This window comes from Juglans microcarpa x Juglans regia, chromosome 2D, assembly GCF_004785595.1.
Source record: "Juglans microcarpa x Juglans regia isolate MS1-56 chromosome 2D, Jm3101_v1.0, whole genome shotgun sequence".
NCBI classification, from domain to species: Eukaryota; Viridiplantae; Streptophyta; class Magnoliopsida; order Fagales; family Juglandaceae; genus Juglans; species Juglans microcarpa x Juglans regia.
Window position 1 is genome coordinate 37,126,475 of NC_054596.1, and position 27,040 is coordinate 37,153,514.

The following is a 27,040-nucleotide window of genomic DNA, read 5'->3' on the forward strand; positions in this document are numbered from 1 at the left end:
TAAAAAATAGGAAAAAAATATCGGGTATAATATTATTATTTTTATATATAATTAAAAATGACGTATGATCTATTAAATTTATTTTAAATTAAAAAAATTATAATTTAATCTATCATATCAAGTTATGTAATTATTTTATTATTAAAATATTATTATTTTTAATTAAAAGAGACAGTCCGGCAGAAATCGTCAGAAACGACCCATACTACTCCCTCTACGTTAAACTATTAAAGACATGAATAAATAAACTACGAAGACTGGAGAGGTAGTTTGACGGCAAGCTCACATCTTACAAGTTGCCATTCTGTTGTCCTATCTTCACTTCCCCCCTCTTCATGGTTTTGAAGAGGTTTTTTTGGCTACTTTATCACTCTGAAACACGCGTACTGTCACAACCAAAATGCTCCCAATAATGAGGCTAGAATCTCTTAACGATTTCCTCGTCCCGAAGCCCCAATAAACAAAGCACCAAGATCACCATAGCCTTAGAAATCTCTTTGCTTTGGGATAACAAAGTCGGTTCACTTTCACAAAGTCAATGCACCGACTGTTTTGCTCCTGCTCTGTGGATCTAATTAAAGTCTCTCCCAGCTCACTTGCAGGTGAGCTTTCTTTTGAAAGCGGTTCTGGGTCTTGATCTGCTTTGCTTTGCTTTTGTGACTATCCTTTATGCGTCTCATCTGGGTTCTGTGTTCTGCTCTTGTTATCTTTCTGTTAGTTCGGTTTTGAATAGATGCTAAAGGAGAGATTTTGGTCGTCATTGCTTAGAAAGAACAGGTCGGGAAGCTATGCACGCATTCTTTCGGTAACTATTTTTTACTTGTTTTCATGCATTCTCTCTCTCTCTGAAATTTTCTGACTTATATATTTGGTTTTGATGCTAGAGCAGAAGAGTTAAATTGACCAATGCCAGGAAAGAACAACCTATGAACTCAGGTAAGTACGCTTCAAGTTTTAATGGGTTGATGAATCTTGCGTTCAATTTGTTAAGTACATCTTCAATTGCTATAATTTTCTTATTTTTATCTCAATTGTCAGAGAGATATAACATCCACGCCTTCAATCTTTCAAGTCCTTTTCTTATCACCCCACTCCGAAATCCCCCATCCAGGCTCCTCTTTCTCTCTCTCTCTCTCTCTCTCTAAGAAACATGGTGATTAGCTTGTTAAGGATTAATAGGGATGAGAAAATAGTGAACAAGGAGGTGGGATTTCATGCATGGGGCTTGCCCGGTATTTATGTTTGAAAGTTTCAGAAGGAGAATGATTTATTCGTTCTTTTTAGAAATTGCTTTCATTTATTTTGGCCGAACCTTATTATTTGTTCCTCTGCTTTTTTCATCAGAACCGAACAAGTATATTCTTGTCTCCTACAGACAACATTGCAACCGGTTGGTTGGAGTATTCCGGACCATGTAAGTATTTGAGTATTTTATTAGGATAGGTTCTTAAAGTATTGGCTGCATTTGACTCTGTCAATGCAATTCTTTGGCGCAGAATATGCCTCAAGACAGTCTGAGATTAGCCGTGTATAGATCATTTGTCAAATGTCATGATCGAAAAGGATTTGTAGATTGTAAGACAATCAGAAGATCAAGGAAAAGTTCTCAGGAAATGGACCACAAGATCGAAAGCCAAAGAACACCAAAGGACTCGCATACATCTATGGCGTATAAGGCAGAGAAAGGGGAGGTCCTCTCTAAAGGGTTGAAAGAAGTTCATGGTCCATCTTCCTTTCAACTCATGGAGGTCTCCAGAGGAGCTCAGAAGCTGAACCAGATGATTGACATGTGGTCTAAAGGAGTGAAATTTAATGGGCAGTCTAAAGTTATTGCAAAAGACTTGTTGAAAAGTTCTCTTGATCTGCAGGAGTCTCTAATCATGCTAGGAAAGTTGCAAGAAGCTTCAGATTACATGGTTCAGTTAAAAAAGAAGCAGAAGGAGAAGTCGGAAAGTAGGAGAATAGATGAAGTGGGGAATGAGAGAACATATTCTAGGCAATATGAGGATCACAATACATCCATAGCATACAAGGCAGAGAAAGGGGAGATGCTCTCAAAAGGGTTGACAGAAGAAGTTCATAATCCATCTTCCTTTCAACTGGTGGAGGTCTCCAGAGGAGCTCAGAAGCTGACCCAGATGATTGACTCATGGTCCAAAGGAGTGACATTTGATGGGCAGTCCGAAGATATTGCAAAAGATTTGTTGAATGGAGCTCTTGATCTGCAGAAGTCTCTAATCGCGCTAGGAAAGTTGCAGGAAGCTTCAGATTATATGGCCAAGTTAAAAAAGCAGAATGAGAAGTCAGAAAGGAGAAGAATTGATGAAGTGGGGATTGAGAGAACATATTCTAGTCAACTTGAGTATCACAATTTCTCAATGGAACTTCAAAAGCCACGACTTTCTGTTGATGGCTCTTCCAGGAATCACATTGAGGAGCTTAAGAAAGTGATCGTTGACAGCCTTGCTAGGCAGAATCTGTTGCCAAACCCAACCTCTAAAGAAACAGATTTTCTTCACAAAAGATGTTTCGACTCAGCTTCAGAAACCCCTTCGACAAGCTCGAACAAGTCTTTGATGGTTCATGCAAGTGATATTGATTCTACTGACTCCTTTCTTTCATCAACAGACCCACAGCGCAAGACAAAAGCCCCTAATTTGATTGCCAAGCTTATGGGTCTACAAGAACTCCCTTCAAAATCAATGCAGGCCACCTTACAGAAACATTCAGAGAGTGGAAGAATTCCAAATCAGCAAAGGCCTATGTTTGACATCGATATGCCAAAGGGAAGGAAGCCCCTATACACGGCACAGAATGTGGATCCAGAGCGGAGGAATCTGAAGAAAACACTTGAAACCATGCAATATAAAGGACTTCTGAAGAGCATTTCTGCCAGGGATCTTAATCCTCATTCCTACCATTCCAGTTATTTCAATTCCAAACAAAAGTTGATTGATGAGATACCCCCCATTGTTCTTATTAAGCCTACGCGTGTCCCACGTCAATTGGAGAATTACAACAAAGCAGTGCTTCAGGAAGACGAATCTTTGAACACTAAAGAGATTCTCCCAAAACTAAAAGTAAAAGAAGAGCTTCATTCCAAAACTCGCAAAGAAGGGGCTTTGAGTTCCAAGAAAATTCGTTCCAAAATGGATGCAGCAGAGACGCCATTCAAAATGCATAGCTTACAAGGAGCTAAGGATCATAAAGTAGTCAGGAAAACAGAAGAGAAAGAAGTCAAGCCTAAAGAAAAGGCTTCAAATAAGCTGAAAGCTTCTGGTCCTGCAGCTCACGAACGGCAGAAAAAAGATTCAATTGACAAGGCAACTGGTAAGATTCAAAAAGTTGCTGCTGCCAGCAGGGGACTACTGGGGATGGAAAATGTGAAAGCTAAAATTGTCCCAAGATCTGAAGTTCATGCCAAGGTGAACTCTATAAAGCTGAAAAAGCCTGAAAATGGATTGAACCTCATAAACAACCAGGCTCCTGGGCAACCAACTACTACCAAAAAGACCATCTCAAGACACGCAACAAAAACTCTCATTTCTAACTCCTCTGATCAGAAAAAGAATCAGAAGAAGAAGAAGAAGATGAAGCCCGTCAGGGAGCCTATAGAAGCTAAATCAATTGTAAGTCTTTCTTATAACAAGTCTCTATGACTCAGCCCTAATGAATTTGATTAAACTTTTGTTTTTGTTGTAAAACCCACTGAAGCTGATTCAGAAGTATGTGAACTACAACCTAGTATTTAGCTTTTCGCAAGTTATTGGAACTTTGAATGAAGGAGAATTTTTGGGCTGTGAAAATTAATGCATTCTTCTTTGCAGATCGAAAATTCTGGATCCAAAGAAGATGGCAAGATGATCAATCTTAATAGTGAACACTGCTCTCCTCTGATGAGAACTAACACTGCTCTTGTGGATAAACTCCCCATGGAGGAGGAAAAGGAAGTCACTGAATCCCACTTTGAAGGTAACATACTATTGTATGATTATGCTGGGTCAAAGTCTGATACTGAACTACGGTGAATTGGTGATACTGGTGAAATAAGTGGTGTGATTGCATATGAAGGCTGAGTTTTCAGTATATTTAGGCATCTGAACACATGCATATAATATGGCATTTGCATGTTTAAGGCATCTCACATGTCTCGATCATAGACATGGATACATACACTCACGATGTCTGAGTCTTCAGTATTTATGAAAGTAGAACAGTCAAGATTTAAGAGAGCCTAAGATAGCTTTGTCCAAGCTAGTATCAAGTCGCCTTGCAAACATCTTGACAAGTGTCTTTATGAAACACATTAGAAACTGCAGAAAAGATTGAGTTTTACTGATCCGATATGCGAAATTGGTAATATATTTATTTCCAAGGCTCAAGTATCTACATGTTCTACCTCCAGAAATCAGGAAAAGAACTACAATACTGATTCAATTAAGAACATTTCCCTTGAAAAATTCTAATACTGATTCAATTACGAACATTTCCCTTGAAAAATTAAATTTGTGTTTTCATGTGCCCAATTTAGATGTTATGTAACTTCATTTTCTTTTTTTATTGTAGAGCATTGCAGTATTAGCCAGAGTTCTCTTTCTAAAGTCACACCATCAAGCCCCGAACATGAAAGGGATGGTAAAACTACTGCAGTGGAAGTATACAATCACATCTTTCATAGTAGAACAGATATCAAAAGCTCTAAAACTGGAAGTAATCTTAGAGCATTGCTCTTGAGCAGTCCATCATTCCTCAGTCGTGTGGAGGAGCTTTTTTATCTCAATGAGAGCAGTTCTGCAATTTTACAAACACCTGACATCGATGATTCCATAGTAGCCAATCATAGACTCTATTTAGAATGTGCAAATGAACTCATTGAACGCAAAGGCCTTCGAGTGTCACAGGCAGTCCATCATTCGTTACTGATGCGTGTGGGCCAATTCAGAGCATGCATATCAATAGACAAGTTAGTGGAGGAAGTTTGTAATGGTGTTGAAAATCTGAGAAGCTACAGCAAGCTTACTGGTGGCAGTCTTCCCGTAGACAGTCTTTTTGCAATGTTGGGGAGAGATATAAACTGCAATGGAGTGGAAAATGGAATTTGGGAGTTGGGTTGGAGGCATGAAGTCTCTGTGGATTATGCAGAGCAAGTGGTAAATGAGATAGAGACGCTAGTTTTCAATGGATTGATTGAGGAGGTCCTTACATAGATTGTAAATCGGCATATTATAGATATTTGTTTGGATACATAGGTTTGAGAGGCTAATAGCACTAAGCTTTTTGTATATACAATGATGCAATGCTGAATACAAGACAGGAGAGCTGAAACTGTTAACCCTAGTGCCACAAGGCTATGATCATTTCTAAATGTCTTGATTGTAAGCAATCAAATGAATATCTTCTAACAAATGAACCGTAACTTCGAACACTGGCAGTTGAGTGGATATATGGTCTTTGGATTGTGCAGATCATTTTAATTCATTCTGTTCTCAGTAAGTACAAATGTATTAAGGATTCCAGAAGAAGAGATTTTGTATGGATTATCATTGTTTTTATGATTTACGTCGAAAACGGTCATACAAGTGGAGCAGGACGCTGGACGTGTACTTCTGTAAACAAAAATCATTTCGGCCTCGTTTTCGCAACTCCTCTACAATGTTTTTAAATTTTCAAGTAAAATAAAATAAATAATTCAACATTTATAAATTTCAAAACAAAAATAATATTAAAAATATATATTCTAATAATATTTTTTTAATTTTTTTATTTTAATTTCAACTCATCACATCTCATATCATCTATGAAAACAAACGAGATGTCTTCTTTAATAACTTTGATGGCCATCAAGAAAAACGACCTAGATCTTTTTATATTATATAGGCCGGAAGTCTTTCCCAATTAGCCATTAGAGCATTAGTATTGGACTAGTCAAAAGTCAATGAAATATAAAATATAACCAAATTTTGTATAAATAACCTGCATTGAACTAACTAAAAATCTATAACTTAGACTTTGAACTACAGTAATTCTAAAAGAATTTTTAAAGTTGAAGAGTTACTATTCACTCGTCAAATTCATATTTTATTCACAAATAATCAGCAATGCTTTATTAAATTTTTTTAAAACTTTCATTAGTAAACGACTATATTATGTCCAGATTTTTCAACAAATATTTTTTGTAAACAAGGCTATATATTGTTGGATAATTAAGTTGATATAAAAAAAATTAAAATAAAAATTAAATTATTAATCAAAATATAGAGTGGATTTGTAAAACATATAAACAAATTTTATTAAAAATATTATTATTATTAAAAAATATAATATTATAATATTATTTTAATTTTAAGATAAATAATCCAATATAAATTAATATATTCAATACTTTAGCTTTAAAATCTAACTTTTAGCCAAATTTTAATCCACAATCGCTGTACCGTTGCCGATCCTCTTAAACCTCCATCTGTCATGCCAAGATTTACGATTTCAAAGGACACGGAAGCTAAAGACAAACTAGTTATGTCTTGTTGCATAGCTTGGCTCAATGCAATTGACTTGTTGGAATTTTCTGTATACAAGAAACTAGAAAGCTGCCCCCATTGAAAGTGACAAGCACAGAAGAAAACAACAATACATTCCTCCAGCACATGGCCACGATCATCATCATCATCATCATCGTCATGCATTTGAACTTTGACTAAAAAAAAATAATATACTAATATATATATATATATATATATGCCAGATTAAAAAATCGAAATTTGAAATAAATACACATTTCAATTAAACAGATAACAGATGACATGGTTCTAAACAGGTTCTTTTCTTTCTCTCTCTCTGTCTCAATATACATACATACATACGTACATATTATAAATTTTAGGAAGAGGCTCCCTTGAAGATAAGGAAATTGAGGGTCTCCAGAGCAAAATACATGAAAGTCCCGGGTGTATGAGCGAAGAAACAGCCAAAATTTGAACCCACCACACATTGCCATCCACTCCCATACATCTTATCAAACTCCTGAAAACACAAGAACCCATGAAATGAAGAACATTCAATAATCAATATCAAACCACAAAATGTATACAAAAAAAATTTGAAAATTTTTTTGCTTTAGGTGCAAGAAGTTCTTATACCCTCTTGATGGGCAGTGAACAAGAAGTTCTTTAATCGAAAAAAAAAACAGAGAATCGTTCTTATACCCTCTTGACATGAGCAGCAATTGAGATGCAATCAATCACATCGTGGAGATCTAGGGCCTGAGAAGCACAAGCCATGGCTTGAATCTGCATCTTCTCTGGCATGTCTGTTTCCTTAATCCGAGCTTTTCCTTCCAACATCTTCTCGGCTCTCCTTTTGGAATCCCAGAAATGATTCTCTCAAATACAATATGATATATATCCGTAAGGAAGAATCTATGGCTGTGAATCTGGAGCACAGCCAACAAGAAGATTTCCTATCTCCTCCAATGAATGAATATTCATGGCCACGGTCCAAAAGGACTGATTTATAAGCGTATGAGAATATTGAGGCTGGCACGTCGCCCACCTTTTTGTTCACTTTTTTGTCTGCATCCTCCACTTTTCCCACCTCTTTTTCATTCCAGCACACATCACTTCTGAACTGCAAGGAAATTTCTTCTGATTATTAGGCATCCCATGTTTTTTTATTTTACGACTATTGTTACTTATCTAACGCATCACATTTATTTTTATTTATTTTTTATTTTATTTATTTTATTCTTCTTAAATTAATTAAATTCTTCTACTCATCATCTATACACCACATATTTGATAAAAAAAAAATAAAAAATAAAAAATTATATATTATATAAAAATGATGAGTATAATTTTTCTTTTCTCGAATATATATATATATACATTCTAATGCGATTAATGAAGCTCTGTTAATCATATTAAAAACGCATATCCTTTCACGTACTTCTTTAAGTGTGTTAAAAATTTATATACTTCATTAAGCTCTATTAATCATGTTTTTCTTAATGGCCATTATTATTATTATTATTTAAAAAAAAAAAAAAAAAAAAAAAGGAAACTTTGAAGTGCATGATGCTGACTTGGTAGACTATTTCTTTCCATACGGATGCTCATCGGTGTGAATGCAAATGCAAAATTCAAAATGGAAAATCTAAAGACAAATCCAACATAGATTAGAACCGTAGGATTGTTTGTTGTAGAGTAGACGACATGAATAATCATCTGATACTTTTGGCGGTCTGTTCTCTGCCACAACGTAGGCCATACGTGTAAGTTTCAATAGAAGGATGATGAAAATTAAGATGATGAGTAGCATTATACAATCTGCTACCTTTTGTTATCTACAAATCGAATTGATGTCCAAGGAGACTTAAACAAATACCCTCCTCTTGAAATCTGGCACTTCAACTACCACTGATTGAAAGTCTAATTACAATTTTAGCCTTATCAAAAGATTGGTACTGTGATTACTCCAACTGAATATGAACCGAGTTACTAAACAAACAACTCCACTACATCTAACATCTTCACTCCTAGCCTCTATTAGGCCTGCTTCTATCAACTGGCATAACCCGTGAATCCAGAGTCGACAGGATCTGAGGCATTGACATGCCCCCAGACACAACGATTTCTGCAATTGAAGAGCAAATTATCACGTCAACCTAAACCAGATGGTGACTGCAAATAAAGAACTTTTTCTTTGTTTATTTTCTAAAACAAAAAACTTATTATAGGACCCCCCCAAACTATTGCTAATGGAGAGCCCCTCAACCAATAAAAGTATCTTCAATTTTGCAGTCTTTTTTGTTCTATGCTGTGATGAACAACATGGGCTTTCGGGTGCCGTTAAGAGAGAATTCTAGTTTTGGTCTGGTTACAACACAGACAGAAGGTGATATCAGGCTGACAACAATTCACTTTTTTCCTGCCTCTGCATTTAAACCATAAAATAACAGCTAAAGGAAATAAACTACTCACCAATTCCTTCACGGACGGATAAGCTTGGTCTGATAATATCCTTGGCATTGACCAGAAACATATCTCCAATGTAAAGATGGTTTGTTGGAACATAGACACAGCATAGCTCCTCCTCTCCAGAATAGTTCTGCATTAATTTTTTTATTTAAAAATCAGTACAAATGCTATATATTTCTGATAAGCATAGATCAGCTTATGCTATAATTCCATATTCAATACTTTCACAGCTTTCAACTCGTAGAAGACATGCCCAATTTACATAAGCAACCAAGGACCGGTGACGATTTTTAGCAAGAAATAAGTTTTCCTTTGTGACCTATCCAAGGTCAATAATTGAAATAAGCACTAAAAAATACACTTCAAGAGACAAACCAATGGTTCAAAGATAGAGGAGTTAATAATTGTACACCCTAGGGGTTGGCCCAAGTGGTAAGGGCCATGGCTTGGACCCTTGGTGGTATGCTCCTTCAAATCTAAAGTTCAAACCCTTGGTGTAAACAATTTCTAGGGCCACATCCCATTGGCGAAAAGCCAATAATTTACCCAATCCATGTGATGCGAATGTGTTACACAGGTCCGAGGTTTAGCTGGGTAAAAAGACACTGTTTGCACGGTCTATAGAATTCCTCGCCATAAAAAAAAGTACTAGTACATCTACAGAAGAATTATACAAAAACAATCCTACAAACTGACATGGCTTCATCTGATCCGTTATATTTACTTTACAATAAAAGTAACTCTATAATCTAACAAACCAGATTAACCCACGTCAGTTTGTGGGATTACTTTTGTCAAAAGACTATCGGGTCGCCTCCATCATGGAATAATAGAACATCAAAAAGAGAACAAAATACAGGCAACTCCCAACCCCAGTCCAGGAGACATTGTGTACACACACTCATGTGTCTTCATATAGAAGAAACAAGGGTCAATCCTCATTCTGCAATGGGAAATCATGCTAAAACAAAGGTGGAGAGTAATAGACTCAACCCAGGAAATTCAAGTCTCGTTTGGATAATGAGATGAGATAAAATGATTTGTGAATAGTAGTGAAATGGTTTGAGTTAATATGCTTAATGGAGTTTTGGGAAAGGAGAGAGAAAAAGTTGAATAAATATATTATTAAGTTAAAATATTATTAGAATATAATTTTTTAATATTATTTTTGTTTTGGTATTTGAAAAAGTTGAATTTTTTTTTTTGTATTTTGTTTGGAAGTTTGGAAAAATAGTAATGATTAAATAATGATTAGATGAAAATTTTGAAAATTTGAAATTGAAAAGTGTTTTGTGTTACTGGTGTTTGGATATTGAGATGAAATGGGATAAGATGAGATGATATGAGTTGAAGGACTTTGCTATCCAAACCAGTGAGATACAAGCAGCATGCAATTGTGCTTTACTAGAGTAGAGCATCACACAAGCAACAACAATATTATACATATTGTATTAACTTTTGCAACATCTGAAGTATGCAAGCAAGAAATATACTATGCAAACACAAATATGAAGACAAATCGTGAAGAACGAGAGTGAAAAACACCTCCACCTATATAAAAAAAAAACAACCCAAGCTAATTTGGCCAATTGAGTTTGCTTCTTTGGGTTGACCAGAACAGTGTCAAACCCTATGCACAACCCCCAAAGTTAATATAAAAGATAGCACGTATGGCCACGCACATTTATGAAGAGCATGGTAAATTTGAGGTAATAATAGTTCCACACACTAATGATAAAGTTTAATGGAGGCAGTTCGATGACGATCATTTCAGAAATAAATTTTTTTCAGACCTGGAGGGTGACAGATGAAGTAATGAACCCGAATGCATATTCACCGATACGGGGATGCCTTATTATGGCTACTTCCTTAAAGGCCTGTGTGTTTTGATCTGCAACCAAACAGATTGATATAAATTGTCCACTAAAACTGATTTACTCAAAAATACAAACAATAAAATGAGCACAAACCACACCTGGTGATATGGCAGCACTAATTTGCTTCGAGGCATTGTAGATATGGCGAACAAATGGCATCCTTTTGATAAACCATTCGCCAAGTGCAAGGACAGATGTACCCAACCATGATGACATGAACACCCCAACCAAAAAGATGAATGTTATAGAAGTTACAAACCCAAGACCTGCACAATTTTTTATATATAAGTAATTCACGAGAAGTAAAAGACAGGTGAAAACTTCAATAGGATAATGAGGTTCAGATCATTATGGCAAAGACAAGATGAACTTTTTTTTTTTTTTACAACATAGAACATCACCAAGGCAGGGTCTGAACCCACCAAGGGGAGTAAACCCTAGTTATACAAGTCTATGATCCCACCCGCCACAAGAAATTTAGTATAAACTATAGAAGCATGTTTTCAGATACATGAGAAAGGTGCTCAATGCATGAAGCAAGACAGCCACCTCACAACAAATGAGAGCAACTTTAGAAACCCCACAAAGTTAAATGTTCCTCTTAGTAAACTAGGGGGCAGCCACCTCTGTGACGCCCTCAATCTCCACTTAGGATGGAACAGAGACTTAAGAGCGTTGGGACATGCAACATATGGTTACATACCCCCGTTCATGACAGTTAATATGCAATGCATCCTAGTATGCAACTAACAATATGCAATAATTGCACGGAAAAAGGATCACTCTAATCCCGCCATCTTCACCATTCCCCCGGAATGGTAATAGTTGTGTCAGGACCAACCTTTGACGAACAGGATGGTGATGAACTCCACCCCATGGCTTTAGATGATTGAGAACAAGCGTGACACCGACCGAAATATGGAGTTAAGAGTAATGTTCCTAGAGATGGTCCTATTCACCATGGAGCATATTAAAGAGATGTTTTGAGTCACCTTTTTATGAACCTTGTCTGTAATAAGGAGACAAATTGTAGTAGTGTGGAAAATGGTCCCCACATGCCTTATTTGGTGCATATGGAATGAAACAAATGATAGAATCTTCACGGATCGCAAACAGGCAAGGAGGAGCTCAAGAATTTCTGTATTCACATTCTTCTCTTATGGACTGTATCTATAAACTTTAATGGTCTTAGTCTAAATGATTTTCTAGAATCTTTTTCTTCTACTAACCAGGTGTCTCTCATGCATACTATGTGCAAATTAATAAAATCTTCATACTTATCAGAAGAAGAAAAAAGGTTCCCAATCCCTTAACCTGCATATGACAGGAAATTATAACTAGAGGCTAGAGCAATAGAATTTACATCTAGGTAAGTATCTTTGTTTCCTCACCAAACAGAACATAGTAGCAAAAAAGATCTCCCGGGAAAAAGAATCGTTGGAATGCATGTTGATAGAGTGGCATTAAATTCATATCATGAATTTGAACTTTCAGAAAACAAGACCAAAGGTTATGTCTATATTAACATTTATAAAATTATACATCTTTTTTTTTATAAGTAAAATTATACATAAAATAGAGCTACAACATGTGTTTAATCAACAGAAGCACGTAACAGCAATTGACAATCAAAGTAACAAGAATCTCCCACTATCATAAAAGGGAAATAATTCCTCAGAGTAGTCTTCATTCTGCAGAAGCAAAGCAAGCCATGCACCTGAAAATGCTCCCTCAGAACTCAGAAGATCATTTCTCAGAAATCATTGATTAATACATCTCAGACATGTTACCAAGCTATGAATGGAGGAAAAGATACCGATTTCACAGTAACAATATACTTACCAAAGATATCAATTCCAAGATGAGCATAGATAGGAGAGAAAAAGCCATCAACAAAGTGAATAAACCACCATGTTATGTAGAAAGTAATTGCTATTGGAAGTAGGATGACACTGCAAAACAGCTCAAAGTAAGCAACTACTATAATAGAAAAAAGTACAATAAGCCCACATCTTAAAAGTAGAAAACATCCATAAAAGAATAGCCATAAAAGTATAGCTTTTATAATAGTTGGATGCCATATGACTAAACATAAATAATAAAAACAAGAACACCATACCCATAGTTTTCCAAGTACAATTCTATGCAATGAAATCAAGTATCAGAGACTAAAACTTCCAAAATTGTAAGTTCATCTAGTGGGATGGCAGTCTTATTTACTAAAGGAACAACTCCTCCAATACACTAGGTTATATTCAAATTACTTAATCTTCCAATATACGAAAGTCTAGACTTGTGAGTTTAAGATAAGCTCCAACACCCAAGAAGTCCTCCCAAGTGACATGACCAGGAAATGCCACATTTTTATATCTATCTACCAGAACATTTTTATTTCTGTTTCCAGATTAACCTCTCTTATATAAGTCCCAGGGGACTTAACATGTTTTCAACCCCTAGCGGTTGGCTCAAGTGGTAAAAGCCTTGGTTTTGGTAGTATGCTTCCTCCAAGGTCTAAGGTTCGAATCCCACTGGGAGCAAACAATCTCTATGGGTCATCGGACTGGGGGATTTTCCCCTTGAATTACCCGAGGTGCACTTGCGGGAAACTCCTTGCTGAGGGCCTGTGCACCCCCAAGATTAGTTGAGACACTATTCTCAGACACTTGGTGCCAATAACAAAAAAAAAAAAAAAAAAAACATTTTCATTCAAAAAGCTAATGGTGGCTGCTGCTGCTTCCAGCACAGAAGTTTATTAGCATCGTCACTCTTTTAAAAGTCCTGCTTCTCATATATAAAACACTCAGATCATGAACCGTTACTAAGAATCTATACAAGCACCCAAAACATTCATAAAATGCCAAACCAAGGTAAAGATCCACTTATATGAAAACAATAAAACTTCTGAAGTCCCAAAGGGTAGGTACCATATGTATCTTTAAAAAGTAAAGAAAAGGTAAGTTGCCGTTTCTACAGTTTTAAAAGAGTTTTGAAGAAAAAATCATCTTTGTACTACAACTCATATGGTCCATCCATTGAGTAAACAAGGTAAGGTTAATTTTTGCAACAATGTGCAGGAGCTATGGTTTGAGACCCTCTCTTCAAGAAATATATCCAAGTAGTTGTTCAGAATTAGATTTATTATTTACATATCACCATGGTTTCTGCAAACCTAGAGACTCCTAGACAACCCCTTTGAGGAAAAACTAATAAGGTTAGAGATGAAATTCTGTGGTCCGAAGTCGAGATGAGCAAGGGGAACAAGTACAAAAAGAATGCCACCCCTTCACAGTAGAAAGCCAAAACATGACGCGAATTATCCAAACCATGACACATGTGAGTAAAGAACAGGTAGGAACTAGAGTTCCCCTTAGTGAGGATTAGGTTCCTTTCAACCTTCTTGAGCTCATATATTAAGCAATCATTCTATGCAAAGAATATTAAGTTCCCGAGGAAACTACCAACCCATTTAAAACTAATTCCTAGAATACAAATTCTTTTGGGACAACCCACAGTTCCTATAATTGATATTTCACTGCTGATAGTTTCACTGCTGGTATAGTTAAAATTTGAATACATGCCAACGCAATATGAATTTATCCCAAACAGATTCCTTCATCCGAAAAAAAAAAAAAAAAAATTGTTATGCTGAACCAACAGAAAGAAGAAAATTTTCTACAGATTTGATGTGTTTAGATGTGTGTTCATCTATGTTCCTCTGCATAACTGAACAAATATAATGAGTGTTTAGTAGATTTCTTGATGAGAAATGATGAGGAGAAGAAAAGAATTGCGCACCATCCAGTCATGAACTTTTTTGAAGCCCAGCTCCTAATAACTTTGGAAAAAGTCTACACAGTGAATACAGTGTACAGAAACTGTCAGTAGTGTATATGAACATGAAAATGGAGCCATTCAGAGCACTAAGACCAACACACACATGTATTTAGGGTCACAACTAAAACAAGGAATGTCAATTTGTGTAACCCACAACGGGTAGACAAGACAGTTGAAATTAGTGAAATAACATTCACAGTACTATGTTGAATTAGTAACGAACACACTAGAAGCCTAAGAACATAGTTGTCTTGGTAAAAGCTATTTCAATCTAACACTCTATATTCGAGTATGAGCACGTGTTGCTGATGCATTTTGAAAAACAACGAATACTGCCAGCAATTGTCTGTAAGGTTTCCTGAAAATCCCCTTATTCAATTCCGTAACTTGTAGGGGGTATGCATAGTTCAAGTGCCCAGAACAATAGAGTTTATAAATAGAGAACTACAGATTCAGCCTTAGGGTGTACAAGCCCAAGCCTGGTGCAGGTCCTTTTGAAAAAAAGTGGGACCCACCATAAAATAGTTAATTTTTTCTTATGGATCTCACTTTTATAAAAGGGTCTATGCAGGTTTTGCACACCATACGTCTGTACAGATCATTTTCCTTTTAAGTGTCTATTGAATTCCTGCAAAAACCTATTCAAATCTTTCAGATTCTAAACAAGGTCGTTCTACTCAGAATTTTTTTTTTTCGATCGATAAAAAAACTACTCAGATATAAAACCTAATTCCGAACAAACCCCGGATATGAGTTGTTTAAACACCAGTCTTTCGGTCATATCAGAATTAGCTGACAATTTGAGCAACCGAGTTCAAGTTTAACTTGTTTTATTTATGAATGCAACATCTAAAGCATTAACATTAGTACCAAAATCAGCATAAAACAAAAGCATTATAAGAACAGGTAAACGGGGGCAAAAAAGTAAGTTACAAAACCTCCACATAGCAAAAGATAAAAACAGTTGAAGCACAATCCAAACGAGAATTTCAATTTTCCATCACTTTTGCAAGGAGCAAACAAAGATTAGAAAATCCCAATAGGAAGAGAAGAGAGAGGGGGAGATCACCTCCCGGCCAGCGTGGTGCGAAGACGAGAACGAAGAAGAGGGCTTGGAAGCAGAGGAGGAGGAGACGTCGCCGTCACTGGAGCTTGCCACAGGGATGAGAAGCTCTCGATCTCTCTCTCTGCTGGCCGTGACGATTGCCGATTTCTCGTCCCCCATAACAAGAAAAGCGACGCCGTTTAAGGAATTCAAACAAAAAAGTTAATAACGGCCTACGACGCCACCCCCCAACGGTACAGTGCCGGTGAGCGAGAGAGATAGAGAGAGAAGGGAAGAAGAGGAGGTTGCTGAAGAAAGATCAATGGAGTGTGAAATAAATCTCTCGTCCTATCCTGCAGACCTTTTTCAAATTTGGTAACTTCAGCTGAGGTTGGTTTGAGATTCGTAGGGATTAAAATTTAATAATAAAGAGAGTATTAACGTACTTATAAATCGTCACCGTAATACACCCGGAAAGCGACTTCCTCCTTATTTTATTATTCTTTTAAGTGCATTTAGATAAGTAATATTTTTAATTTATCTTATATCACCTCATTATTATAATTTTTTTAAATTTTTATATAAAATATAATAAATAATTTAATTTTTTTAAATTTTAAAATAATAATAATATTAAAAAATAATATTCTAATAATATTTTATTCAACTATCTAAAATCATCTCATCTTATTTTATCTCATATCTAAATAAACCCTTAATCTGTCTCATTTTAAATTATTTTCTATTTTATTTATAGATTTGTTAAGATAATTAAAATGTTTCAATGATATGTGGTTACAAATTATATTAAAAGATAAAACATTTTATTTGCAAATTACTGAAAAATACTCTTTTCATTTTGTTGATATATCTTGATTTTATTTATCAAAAAAATTTAAAACTCAAAAACTGTATTTTTTCTAAATACTCATAATATTTTTCTTGAATATAATTTCTTTCTATTTTTGTAAAAGTTGAGAAAAATACTAATCTTTTGTGACTATTTTTTTCTTTTATATAATCTTATTTGAGATATTTTTTGTTAATTTTAAATTCTTTTTTATTCAGGATATATATTTGGGCATCATCTCAAACTACTTGTGAAAATGTTGGAGAAGAATGTTCCTTTCCAGGATTATGAGAGGTGGATGCCCTATCTAGATGGTTAACAGTATATATTAGTGTATCAATAATATTTTTGAAGATAATTTCCCAAATTTGTGTGTCTAGACTCTAAGATCTGATGTCAAAAATTTGAAATCTATTCCGAGAAATTGATGCAAGAACAAATCTGGGTGATTGATAACTAGAAGATGCTGAAGAAAAATAATGTGACAGAGATCTTCTAAAAGGTTGAAAAGTTATTTGGAATGTTCCGTCTATTTTTTTTATCTATGTATTCAAGATCATCTTTAGAATTATTTTCTACTTTATGTAATGGAGTAATGTTTTCTGACTGTTATTCATTAGGGAGAGTAATTTGATTCCAATTGATTTGTTTAGAAATTTGTATACTAGAGTTTTGTATACTAGATTGTAATAATAATGTATATTCATTTGGGCTGATAATAAAAACTTGTGATTCTAATATTTTTTTCATAAGTTTATAATGAATCATATATACTACTGTTAAAGGATGCAATCATTTCATCATTTGATAACCGTTTGTTTTAATATTTAACATTAAAGCATGTAAGATATTAATATCAAATAATGAAAGAGAATAATTGGGATAACGTAATACTGAGATATTTAATCCACTTTTGGTGAGTGGTTTTATAGCTACTTGGACTAGTCCAATATATATGAAAGAGCATTTCTGTTCTTTGTGATGTTTAATAGTTTCCTTTGTTAATAGTTGTAACGATTCATAATCATTATTTAAACTAATGGTTTTTTCTACTGTTTTGATAGTATAATTTGTAAGAAATGATAATTTTGAAGAAAAAGTAGAATGTTTGTATATTTGGTTTTTTGGAACATTAGGAATTGTCTAATCTTGTAAATTTTTTTCTATATCTATTATATTGTAATCTTCTTGGTTAATATTATCGGGTTCTATTATGATACTAGCAGTGGATTCATTAGTTTTAAATAAATAATTCATTGAGACGGGTTTTTAAACAAAGATTTTATATATCTAAGGAGAAATAAGTAAATTAAAAACTTGAGAGAACACTACTGAAACCACCCTTAAAGTCTTACAGCATGAATGGGTTGACTAATGGATTTTCATGACTTACCAACACAAAATATACTTCATTCTCTTTTACTATGGGTTATCTTTGTAAAAATATGTATCAGTGATTTCTTACTCTTTTTTTATTTATTATTATTATAAAGCAAGGATCCTCAAATGATTTTTTACACTTTTAATTTCATTTCTTAAGAAGTCGCAATCGGCTTCATATAATTCTATTGCCGCTTGTCTACTCTAATATACATAATATTTAGATATCATTAATGTATAATTTTGTCTCATCAATTGTTGTTTTCTCTTAAGATCCTTTATGTTATTCATCAAGTTTTCTAATTCAAGTCTTAAATTATAATTTAGGCGTTTTAACTCATATATATCACGAAAACTAACACTATGAGCATAATAATAATTCATCATAAAATATGTCATTCAAAGTTAAATAGCAAGATAACAATAAAATATAATAATATAACAATATAATCACCAATGGCTCTGAAAAATACACTTTTCATTTAATTAATTGATATAAGAAATCAAAATAACTTAAAATGCATCATAAAAGTATATACAATTAAATATCATAAAATTTAGGATAAATAATAATATTATTAAATAAATCGGTCTGGGTAAGGACGGGATGCCATGTTGTGACGTATATAAGAAAGAAAATGTGTCTTAACGACAGGTTTGGGGTTTTAGATGAGACACAAAATTTTCATCTATCATATTTCATCTCATTTTATCTTATTTCCAAACATAATTAAAATACAAAATTTTCAAATTAATCATTAAAATCTTTTCAAACTTTTAAATAAAAATTAAAAAATAATTTCAATTTTTTTAAATACCCAAACAAAAATAATATTATAAAATTATATTATTACAATATTTTAATTTTACAATATTTTTTATTCAACTTTTTCTCTCTCCTTTTCCAAAACCCAACAAATATTTAACTCAAACTATCTTGCTATTATTCACAAACTATTTTATTACTATTCACAAAATTTTCATCTCATCTCACTCTCCAAACAAGCTTCGGTGGATTAGGCGATGTTCATATATAAGGCTGTTTATTCGGATTGGGCTGGCCAGGAAAGAGCTCGGCCCCAGCCGAAACCTATATTACAAAATCCGGACCTACCCGATTCGTGTGCGAGTATGAAAATCAGGTTATGGATTTAAAACCCAATACCCGAGTTTATATATAAAAAAAATCACCAACCTTGGCCCTTAAGTTCTTAACCCACACCTCTCTCTCTCTCTCTCTCTCTCTCCAAAATAGGGATGGCAAATCATATTTTCGTGTCGTGTTAAGTTATGAATATTCGACTATATAGGTTAAACCGAACCCGACCCGTTAAGCTAAATGTGTCAAACTTTCAAACTCTAGCTCAACCCATTTAGATAACGAGTCGTATCATGTCACCCATTTTGATCCGTTTAATAATTAATTAGAAATAAATTAACACAACACTACCCATTTAAACATGTTTCATGTAAATAAGTTAAACTAATATGCATAATTCATTTGATCTGATTAACATAATTTCACATCAAAGTTAAAATCTATATTTATTAGTAGCAACAATATCTTAAAAATATATATTAATATTTTTCAAATTTTAACATATAATAAAACTAATATTACAAATCATACAATAACAAATATGAGTATAGGTCTAAAATTACAATCACAATAATAAAAATAATACAAACATAAGCATACTGAGAAATATCAATATTATAACTTAACAATAATAAAGTTTTAATTTTGAAATAAAATCTAAACGGGTTGATTTCATGTTAAGCGGGTTGACCCGTTAATAAATCGTGTCTTAACGGATCAACCTGTTTTGACCCGAACCCGTTAATATCAAACTCAAACTCGTTAAATTCATGTCATATATTGCCACTCCTACTTTAAACCCTAGCCCCGCCTCTCTCTATTTCAAGCTTCGGGCGTCATCGCTCTCTCTCCCCGCAGTATCTGTATCGACCTTTTGATAAGACTCTCTCTGTCGATCTGTGAGTACTCCAATATGTGAACAATTAATGGTAAACATGGTGATCTTTGGGCATGTGGGAAAGGATTAGTGGTGCTCATCTTTTGAACAAATCTTATGTGGATATAAGTATATGTTGTTCTTTTGCTCGATCTTTTCTTTCTTTTAAGAGACACGTATTTAGTGGGTAGATCTGCTGAACTGGGTCTCTTCTTTGTGCATGGAACTTGTCGAATGATGAAAATTATACACTGTTCCTAAATCATGCATTTCTTAAGAGATTCACATTTACTGGGTACCAGGGTAGGTGTGGTATTTTGAGGAGAAGGGCTGGCATTCATTTTAAGTTTGAGGAAAATATTGGGTTTTGCTCAATTTATAGAGAAAAGTTGAGAAATTAGTGAGTTGGTTTTGGAATTCTTCTTAGGGGCCTGCAGGAACTGGAAATTTTGAGGACGGAGAGGAAGGGGAATAATCAATAAAGCGAAGGTTTAAAGCTTAAAAAGGGCAAAAGGCCTTTGGAGGATCATTAGCTGGCTGATATTGGAGTGATATCAAGTACAAGGAGGACGACAAAAGATGGAAGAATGAATAAAAAAAAAAAAAAAAAAGGTTTCTGGAGTAGTTTTTCTGTGTTGGATAATCTAGTACTTCAAAAGCCTCAGAGATGGGTCCTATTAGATTGCTGTTATACTCTAACAAGGATTGAACATAGTCAAGTTTTTATAAACTCTATGGATAGTAGTTTATTCTTTAGAAACCTCTTCTTTGGTCTTTAGGGTGCAATAGCTTCTTTTCTTCCAAATTATGTCTCATTGTTGCTTAAACTAATCTCATTGAACTTTTTGTTTGGAAGTGCAATGTCTGGTCTGCAGATATAATAGCCTTCTTTGGAATTTATGCATGGAAGGTAATATTCAGACATGGTGAATTTGGGGTTCATTGCCTTGATTTGTGTATTTCTCTATTGAAATACATTCTCTCTCTTCAGTTTGGGTGGTTGCAGTCTACAGAGAACAAACTTGGAATTGATATTTGGTGTGGGATTAAATTACTGATGGAAGACCAAGTTACTGATATGTTACTCATATCTTGTAATTTTATGTTTTGTAATGTAACGTATAAATACAAAATAATGTAACATGTAGTGGTTTCCATTTTGTATTGCATGCATTTTACACAATGAATATTAGATTTCTTTTTCTTTTTTACACGCATTTAGTTAAAAAGGTAATTATTTTTTTCTAGTTTTATTTATTTTGACATAAAATTTAGTTTTCTATTTTAATATATTTTTGTTATTATAGAAAATGTTCAATGCATTAGTATATTGTTTTCAACATGACTTCTTGAAAAAACTTTAATAAAATATAGATTTTTATATAAAAAAAAATTATACTTTTCAAAAATCTTTTTTTCTTGAAAAAATTGTAACAAAAAATTGGCTTTTAGATAAGAAAGAAATTATGCTTTTCAACATTATTTTTTTCTTAAAAAAAAAGTAATAACATATAGGCTTTTGTAAAAAAAAAAATCAAAAAATCAAAAAATCAAAAAAAAAAAAATCAAAAAAAAAAATTGGGTACAGCCCAAACCAGGATTTTCGGGTTTTAAAAACCCATTTTCATCCGGATTCCAGCCCAAGTCATAACCCGATTGTAGTAATGTACTCTATAAAATAATTTCTAAAGTCTTGGCCAATCAACTCAAGCTTATTTTGCCTCATATTATACCAACAAATTAAAGTGCTTTATACCTGATTATCTCATTACTGATAATGTCTTGGCCTATGAGACATTTCATACCGTGAATTATTTTTTTAAAGGAAGAGAAGGTTACATGATTGTGAAACTTCATATGAGCAAGACTTATGATAGAGTTGAATGAGATTTTTTAAAACTTGTTTTGGAAAAAAGGGGGTTTGGGACGAAATGGGTACATTTAATTATGAAACGTATTTCTTTAGTACCATATTCCATTTTAGTCAGCGGTGAACCTCGAAAGGTTTTTCTTCCTTCAAGAGGAATCAGACAGGGAAATCCTCTCTTTCCCTATTTAATCATCCTCTGTGCTAAAGTATTAAGTCGACTAATTTCACATGCAATATTGAATGCTACTCTTACTGGTGTGCTAATTTCAAGAGGTGTGACTCGAGTTTTCCATTTATTATTTACTGATGATAGTTTGCTTTTCATCAAAACAAACTCATTGGAGTGGAGTAGATTACAAGACATTTTATAATGTTATAAAAGGTCATCTGGTTAGCAATATGGCTAAGACTTCTATCCATTTTAGCAGTAATACATATAAAGCAATTAGATATAATTTTCAGCACACTTCAGGCCTTTGACCTATTAATAGTTTTAAAAAGTATCTTGGTTTGCCATTTATGGTGGAGAGAAATAAAATAACTACTTTTAAAGGCATTACTGATAGAATTTGGGAGATGATTAATAATGATGTTTGGAGTATTTATAGTAAGAAGCTTAAAAAATGTAGACTACCGGGCCTCAAATTCATGGAAACTATGATGTAGCTAGAGGGGTGTCTCGAGATTGTATAGTTTTTGAGAATGATGATCATTGCTAGGTATTTATGGCTTGGACGAAATAAGCTTATTTATGACAATATTTTCCAACATCCATCTCAACTATCTTTATGGCTCTCAATTCTCTAGAGGAGTATCAAACTATCAAATAGCCTTTAGTCACTAACTGTCTGCAACAACAAATATATGCAGTCTTGACACCCACCAAAGTCTATGACATAACTTTGGATAGTCACAACCAGAAAATGGGAATTGGTATTATCTTAAAAATGAAAATGGAGATATTTTAGCTTCTAAGCATATATGTAACGCCTCAATGGAAGGCTCAAACCGCATGACTTATACTCCAAAAAGACTAGTCAATAATATAATTGGAGCCTCATTGGAACCTTATAAGGAGCAAGAACTTCTTATTTCTAAGTAATGTGGGATCTCATACACCACCTACTTTTATCTATATCATATGGGGTTTCACAATCTACCCCTATTAAATTCTCGACGAGATGTCCTTATCGGGCCTGTCCATTGTAGGTGGCACGACTTAAGTCCCATATTTCTGGTTGGGATAGTCTCTGATACCATTTGTAACGCCCCAATGGAAGGCTTAAATCATATGACCTATACTCTAAAAGGACTAGTCAATGATACAATTAGAGTCACATTGGAATCTTATAAAGAGAAAGAACTTTTCCTTCCCAAGCAATGTGGGATCTCATACACCACATACCCTTATCCATATCATATAGAGTATCACAATATACTAAATTGTGGCAATCCTAAACCACAAATTTCTGAAATTTATAGAGCTTTCATGGCTATTTCTTTTTGTTTGGAGTTGAGTTTTGATGGAGTTATTTCTCAAGGTGATGCAAAGAATATAGTGGAGTTCATATAGAGATCAGATGGTGTTCATACGGCCTCGTTTGTATTCAAAACCCACCTCAACTCATTTCAACTTATCTCATCTCATCATTACAATTTTTTCAAATTTTCATACAAAATATAATAAACAATTCAATTTTTTCAAATCTCAAAATAAATTTATTAAATTTTCACATAAAATATAATAAATAATTTAACTTTTATTTTACTATTCACAAACCATCTCAACTCATCTCTAAATCTAAACTACTCCTAGACACTGCTGTCCAACTTGTAGGAATGAGAATTTCGATATTTGAAAAGGAATGTAAATTATGTGGCACATCAACTAGCAAAAGTTGCACTCGATTTAGATTTTGAATCTGTTTTCATAGAAAGTGTTCCAGATTGTATTCAATGCCTTGTATTTTCTTATGCAAATTAATGAAAGTTAGTCTGTTTTTATTCAAAAAAAAAAAAAAATATGATATGTATGATGTGTTATATACATTAATTTGAGAATAAAATAACTCTTTACAAAATCATATTTCTTTTTACATACTTACATTTCCATGTAAAATACAAAAGAATAATGCTACTATGCTTCCTCTATTTATCCTCTTAGTTTGATCGTTCATGTATTTATTTTTTATAATTTTTTTTAATGGTTAAAGAAGTGATTATTACTGTATTTGTATTTGTTTTATTTTAAAAACGCTTAAACATGTTTAAAAATGTTTGATAAAAGTCAAAAAAAAAAATACAATTTACACTAAGGACACACCAAATAAGTAAATTGAAGAGACATAGTAACAATAGTCAATACAAAAACTGATGAGAATGCTATTAGTTATACTTTTTTTTTATGTTTTTGGTTTTAAATTTCGAGACGTACTTGGTTTATTTATTTTTTCTCTTGAGGAGGTACCCATGTGCCAGAAAACCAATAAAACCGATATAAAGAAAGAATATTAGTTTTTAGTTTTATTTTTTGAAACTTTGAAATTTGAAATTAATTTTTATTTATATAATGAGAAATGATATTTATAGTTTACGATGTATAAGTTCCATACACTCTTTTTGAAAAAAGTGGTAGATCTTGTACTTATATGAAAAAAAGAATAATTCTTCTTATTAGTTACTATCCACTACATACCTTACACTTTATGAAAAAATAAAGAAAAAGTTATCAGGTGTGGCCGTGTGGGGTATGAGGGTGAATAGTAGTTAATGCACAACAAAACTCATAAAAAATTTATTTTTTTAATAATATACCTTACTTTTTCCTAAAGAGAATGAGCAAAACTTATACGATCTTGAATTATATTTAACATTATTCTATTACTCTTTTTGAGTGATTTCATGGACATGACTCATTATTGTATCGATGAGTCCAATTGGATACGGGAGGTTTGGATACAAAAAATATTTTAATACGTCTCATTTCATTTCATCTCATCTCATGATTTAATCATTACAATTTTTTCAAGTTCCTATACAAAATACAATAAATAATTCAATATTTTCAAATTTCAAGATAATAATAATATTAAAAAAGTAATATTTTAATAATATTTTATTCAACATTCAACTCACTATCCAAACCTCCCCTTATAATATTTCAATATATTTGTAAATAGTAGTGAAATTGTTTGAGTTAAAATGTTATATTGGATTTTTGGGAAAGAAGAGAGAAAAAGTTATTAAAATTGAAAAAATTATTTATAATATTAAAATAGTAATATTTTAATAATATTTTATTCAACCTTCAACTCACTATCCAGACCTCCCCTTATAATATTTCAATAAATTTGTAAATGGTAGTGAAATTGTTTAAGTTAAAATATTTTATTAGCTTTTGGGAAAGAAAAGAGAAAAAGTTAATAAAATAGAAAATATTATTTGATTTTTTTTAAATAAATGATAGTTGCAATCATGTAGTGGTCAAACGCCACGCAATTCCTATGAAAAAAGTGAGTAAATATGAGATTCACGTTAAAAAAGCTTATTTTTTAATAGTGAACCCCACAATTTTTTAAAAAAATTGCATCGTGCTTAAGCACTCTACGACTGTATGTAGTATTACTTTTTTTAATATTATTTTTATTTTGAAATTTGAAAAAAGTAATATTGTTTTTTGTGTTTTGTTTGAGAGTTTGGAAAAGTTGTAATAACTAACTAATGATTAAATAAAAATTTTGAAATTTTGAAAATTTGAAATTGAAAGTGTTTTGTATTTGAGTGATACTTTTATCTCATCCCATCATATTTCATCTCAATATCTAAACAATACAAATACAAATACTTTTCAATTTCAAATATTTACTCTTTCATATAATTATTACCTAATTATTACAACTGTTTCAAAATTTTAAATAAAACACAAAAATAATTAACTTTTTTCAAATCTCAACATAAAAATAATATTAAAAATTTATATTCTAACAATATTTTAACTTTATAATACTTTTATTCAAATTTTTATCTCTCATTTTTTCAAGACTACATAAAATATTTTAACTAAAACCATTTCTAATTCATCTTATCTCAACTCAAATATCTCACTACTATTTCTCAACTCATTTTATCTCAACTTACTATCCAAACCAGACCTTAAGTGCATGTTTGGAAATAATTCTCATACCATCCCATCTCATCTCATCTGATTTCCTTTCCAAAAATCACTCAAATACAAATGTTTTCAAATTAATCATTGCAAATTTTCTAAAATTTTAAACAAAAAATAAAAAATAATTCAACTTTTTCAAATTTTAAGATAAAATAATATTTTATTTTTAAAATATTTTTTATTCAATTTTTTTCTCATTTCCTAAAATTCAAAAACTAATTAAGTCAAGTTATCTTATTACTATTCACAAATCATCTTACTATTATTTACAAAGATGCACTTAAGAAGTTTGTTAATATGTAATGAATGTAATTCATGTATTGGACACTCAAACTATTGAGGCAGGGTTTGCATTTTTAGTAATTTTCTATATTTGCAAGTTCAAATATATTTGAGGAAATGCAAGTGCCTGTGTGTGTTTTTGGGTTTAGTTCAAGCTACAAGTTTTATGATTATGGAGGTGTACTGGGAGTGGAAATCAATAAAGGTACATTGGTAGTGAACCTGTAATGGTGGTTGTTGGTTTTTGTAGTGGGAGAAAATGAACAATAGAAAAGACACCTGCAAATTGAAATGGGACCAAGCATTTTTCTTTATATAAACACACTTGCAGAATGAAATGGGACTCGTGTCCTGCAATTATCCTTATTGCAATCACCAAGCATTCAACTAAAATACCAAAACTCAAAAAATGACATTTTCATTACTTAAAACCTGTATTCCAACTGAAGGATAAGAGTACCACTTGAAGGTCTGATTCAAGAAAAAAAAAATGGAGACAAAACCTGGGGACTAACTCCAGCATAAATAAATGTACCTATCTGTTTTGACCATACAAAACCACAAGACTCTTAACATTTTATCTTAGTGCCAACCAGCACAAACTATAATAAGAGAGACTAATTAACATTAAATGGGAATAACTCATTTTCCCACTTCTATTCTGGCCAGTTTGGGAATAAAGCTAAATTACATATATAATTAAACATAAATGCATTTGCTCAAAGTGTGGCTACTCTCCATTGCAGCTTCAACATGTCCTAAGCAGCACAACCTCCATAGACAATA

The 27,040-nt window shown here is 32.9% G+C and overlaps 3 protein-coding genes across 8 annotated transcripts; 1 reads left to right on the top strand and 2 right to left on the bottom strand.

Moving 5' to 3' along the window:
• The first annotated feature begins 272 nt into the window (after positions 1 to 272).
• LOC121248494 lies at positions 273 to 5,406 on the top strand. Of its 6 annotated transcripts, none has more exons than XM_041146976.1 (8): positions 273 to 602; positions 719 to 777; positions 885 to 936; positions 1,039 to 1,204; positions 1,345 to 1,414; positions 1,497 to 3,629; positions 3,828 to 3,972; positions 4,567 to 5,406. In XM_041146976.1, exons 6-8 carry the CDS (start codon positions 1,500 to 1,502, stop codon positions 5,205 to 5,207), a joined length of 2,916 nt encoding a protein of 971 aa, XP_041002910.1. In that variant the 5' UTR covers positions 273 to 602; positions 719 to 777; positions 885 to 936; positions 1,039 to 1,204; positions 1,345 to 1,414; positions 1,497 to 1,499; the 3' UTR covers positions 5,208 to 5,406. The 6 variants fall into 6 exon arrangements, with proteins under 6 accessions (XP_041002910.1, XP_041002909.1, XP_041002908.1 ...); XM_041146975.1 differs by having other exon boundaries at positions 890 to 936; XM_041146974.1 differs by lacking the exon at positions 1,039 to 1,204.
• Positions 5,407 to 6,856: 1,450 nt separating this feature from the next.
• Positions 6,857 to 7,592, bottom strand: LOC121248497 (dynein light chain LC6, flagellar outer arm-like). The gene is made up of 2 exons (XM_041146979.1): positions 7,203 to 7,592; positions 6,857 to 7,020 (listed from the first exon to the last, which is right to left on the bottom strand). Exons 1-2 carry the CDS (start codon positions 7,338 to 7,340, stop codon positions 6,877 to 6,879), a joined length of 282 nt encoding a protein of 93 aa, XP_041002913.1. The 5' UTR covers positions 7,341 to 7,592; the 3' UTR covers positions 6,857 to 6,876.
• Positions 7,593 to 8,288: 696 nt separating this feature from the next.
• On the bottom strand, positions 8,289 to 16,147 carry LOC121248495 (protein CONTINUOUS VASCULAR RING 1-like). The gene is made up of 7 exons (XM_041146978.1): positions 15,753 to 16,147; positions 14,645 to 14,697; positions 12,692 to 12,801; positions 10,948 to 11,115; positions 10,766 to 10,863; positions 8,976 to 9,102; positions 8,289 to 8,628 (listed from the first exon to the last, which is right to left on the bottom strand). The coding sequence occupies exons 1-7, from the start codon at positions 15,906 to 15,908 to the stop codon at positions 8,531 to 8,533; spliced, it is 810 nt and encodes a 269-aa protein (XP_041002912.1). The 5' UTR covers positions 15,909 to 16,147; the 3' UTR covers positions 8,289 to 8,530.
• Between the last annotated feature and the right edge of the window lie 10,893 nt (positions 16,148 to 27,040).

Coding starts and splice junctions, on each gene's coding strand:
- LOC121248494 (XM_041146976.1), top strand. CDS start 1,500: ATGCCTCAAGACAGTCTGAGATTAGCCGTGTATAGATCATTTGTCAAA. Junction 3,630..3,827: donor CTATAGAAGCTAAATCAATT/GTAAGTCTTTCT, acceptor TCTTCTTTGCAG/ATCGAAAATTCTGGATCCAA. Junction 3,973..4,566: donor CACTGAATCCCACTTTGAAG/GTAACATACTAT, acceptor TTTTTATTGTAG/AGCATTGCAGTATTAGCCAG.
- LOC121248497 (XM_041146979.1), bottom strand. CDS start 7,340: ATGTTGGAAGGAAAAGCTCGGATTAAGGAAACAGACATGCCAGAGAAG. Junction 7,021..7,202: donor TTGCTGCTCATGTCAAGAGG/GTATAAGAACGA, acceptor TTGTGTTTTCAG/GAGTTTGATAAGATGTATGG.
- LOC121248495 (XM_041146978.1), bottom strand. CDS start 15,908: ATGGGGGACGAGAAATCGGCAATCGTCACGGCCAGCAGAGAGAGAGAT. Junction 12,802..14,644: donor AAAAAGTTCATGACTGGATG/GTGCGCAATTCT, acceptor GCTGTTTTGCAG/TGTCATCCTACTTCCAATAG. Junction 10,864..10,947: donor TAGTGCTGCCATATCACCAG/GTGTGGTTTGTG, acceptor GTTTGGTTGCAG/ATCAAAACACACAGGCCTTT.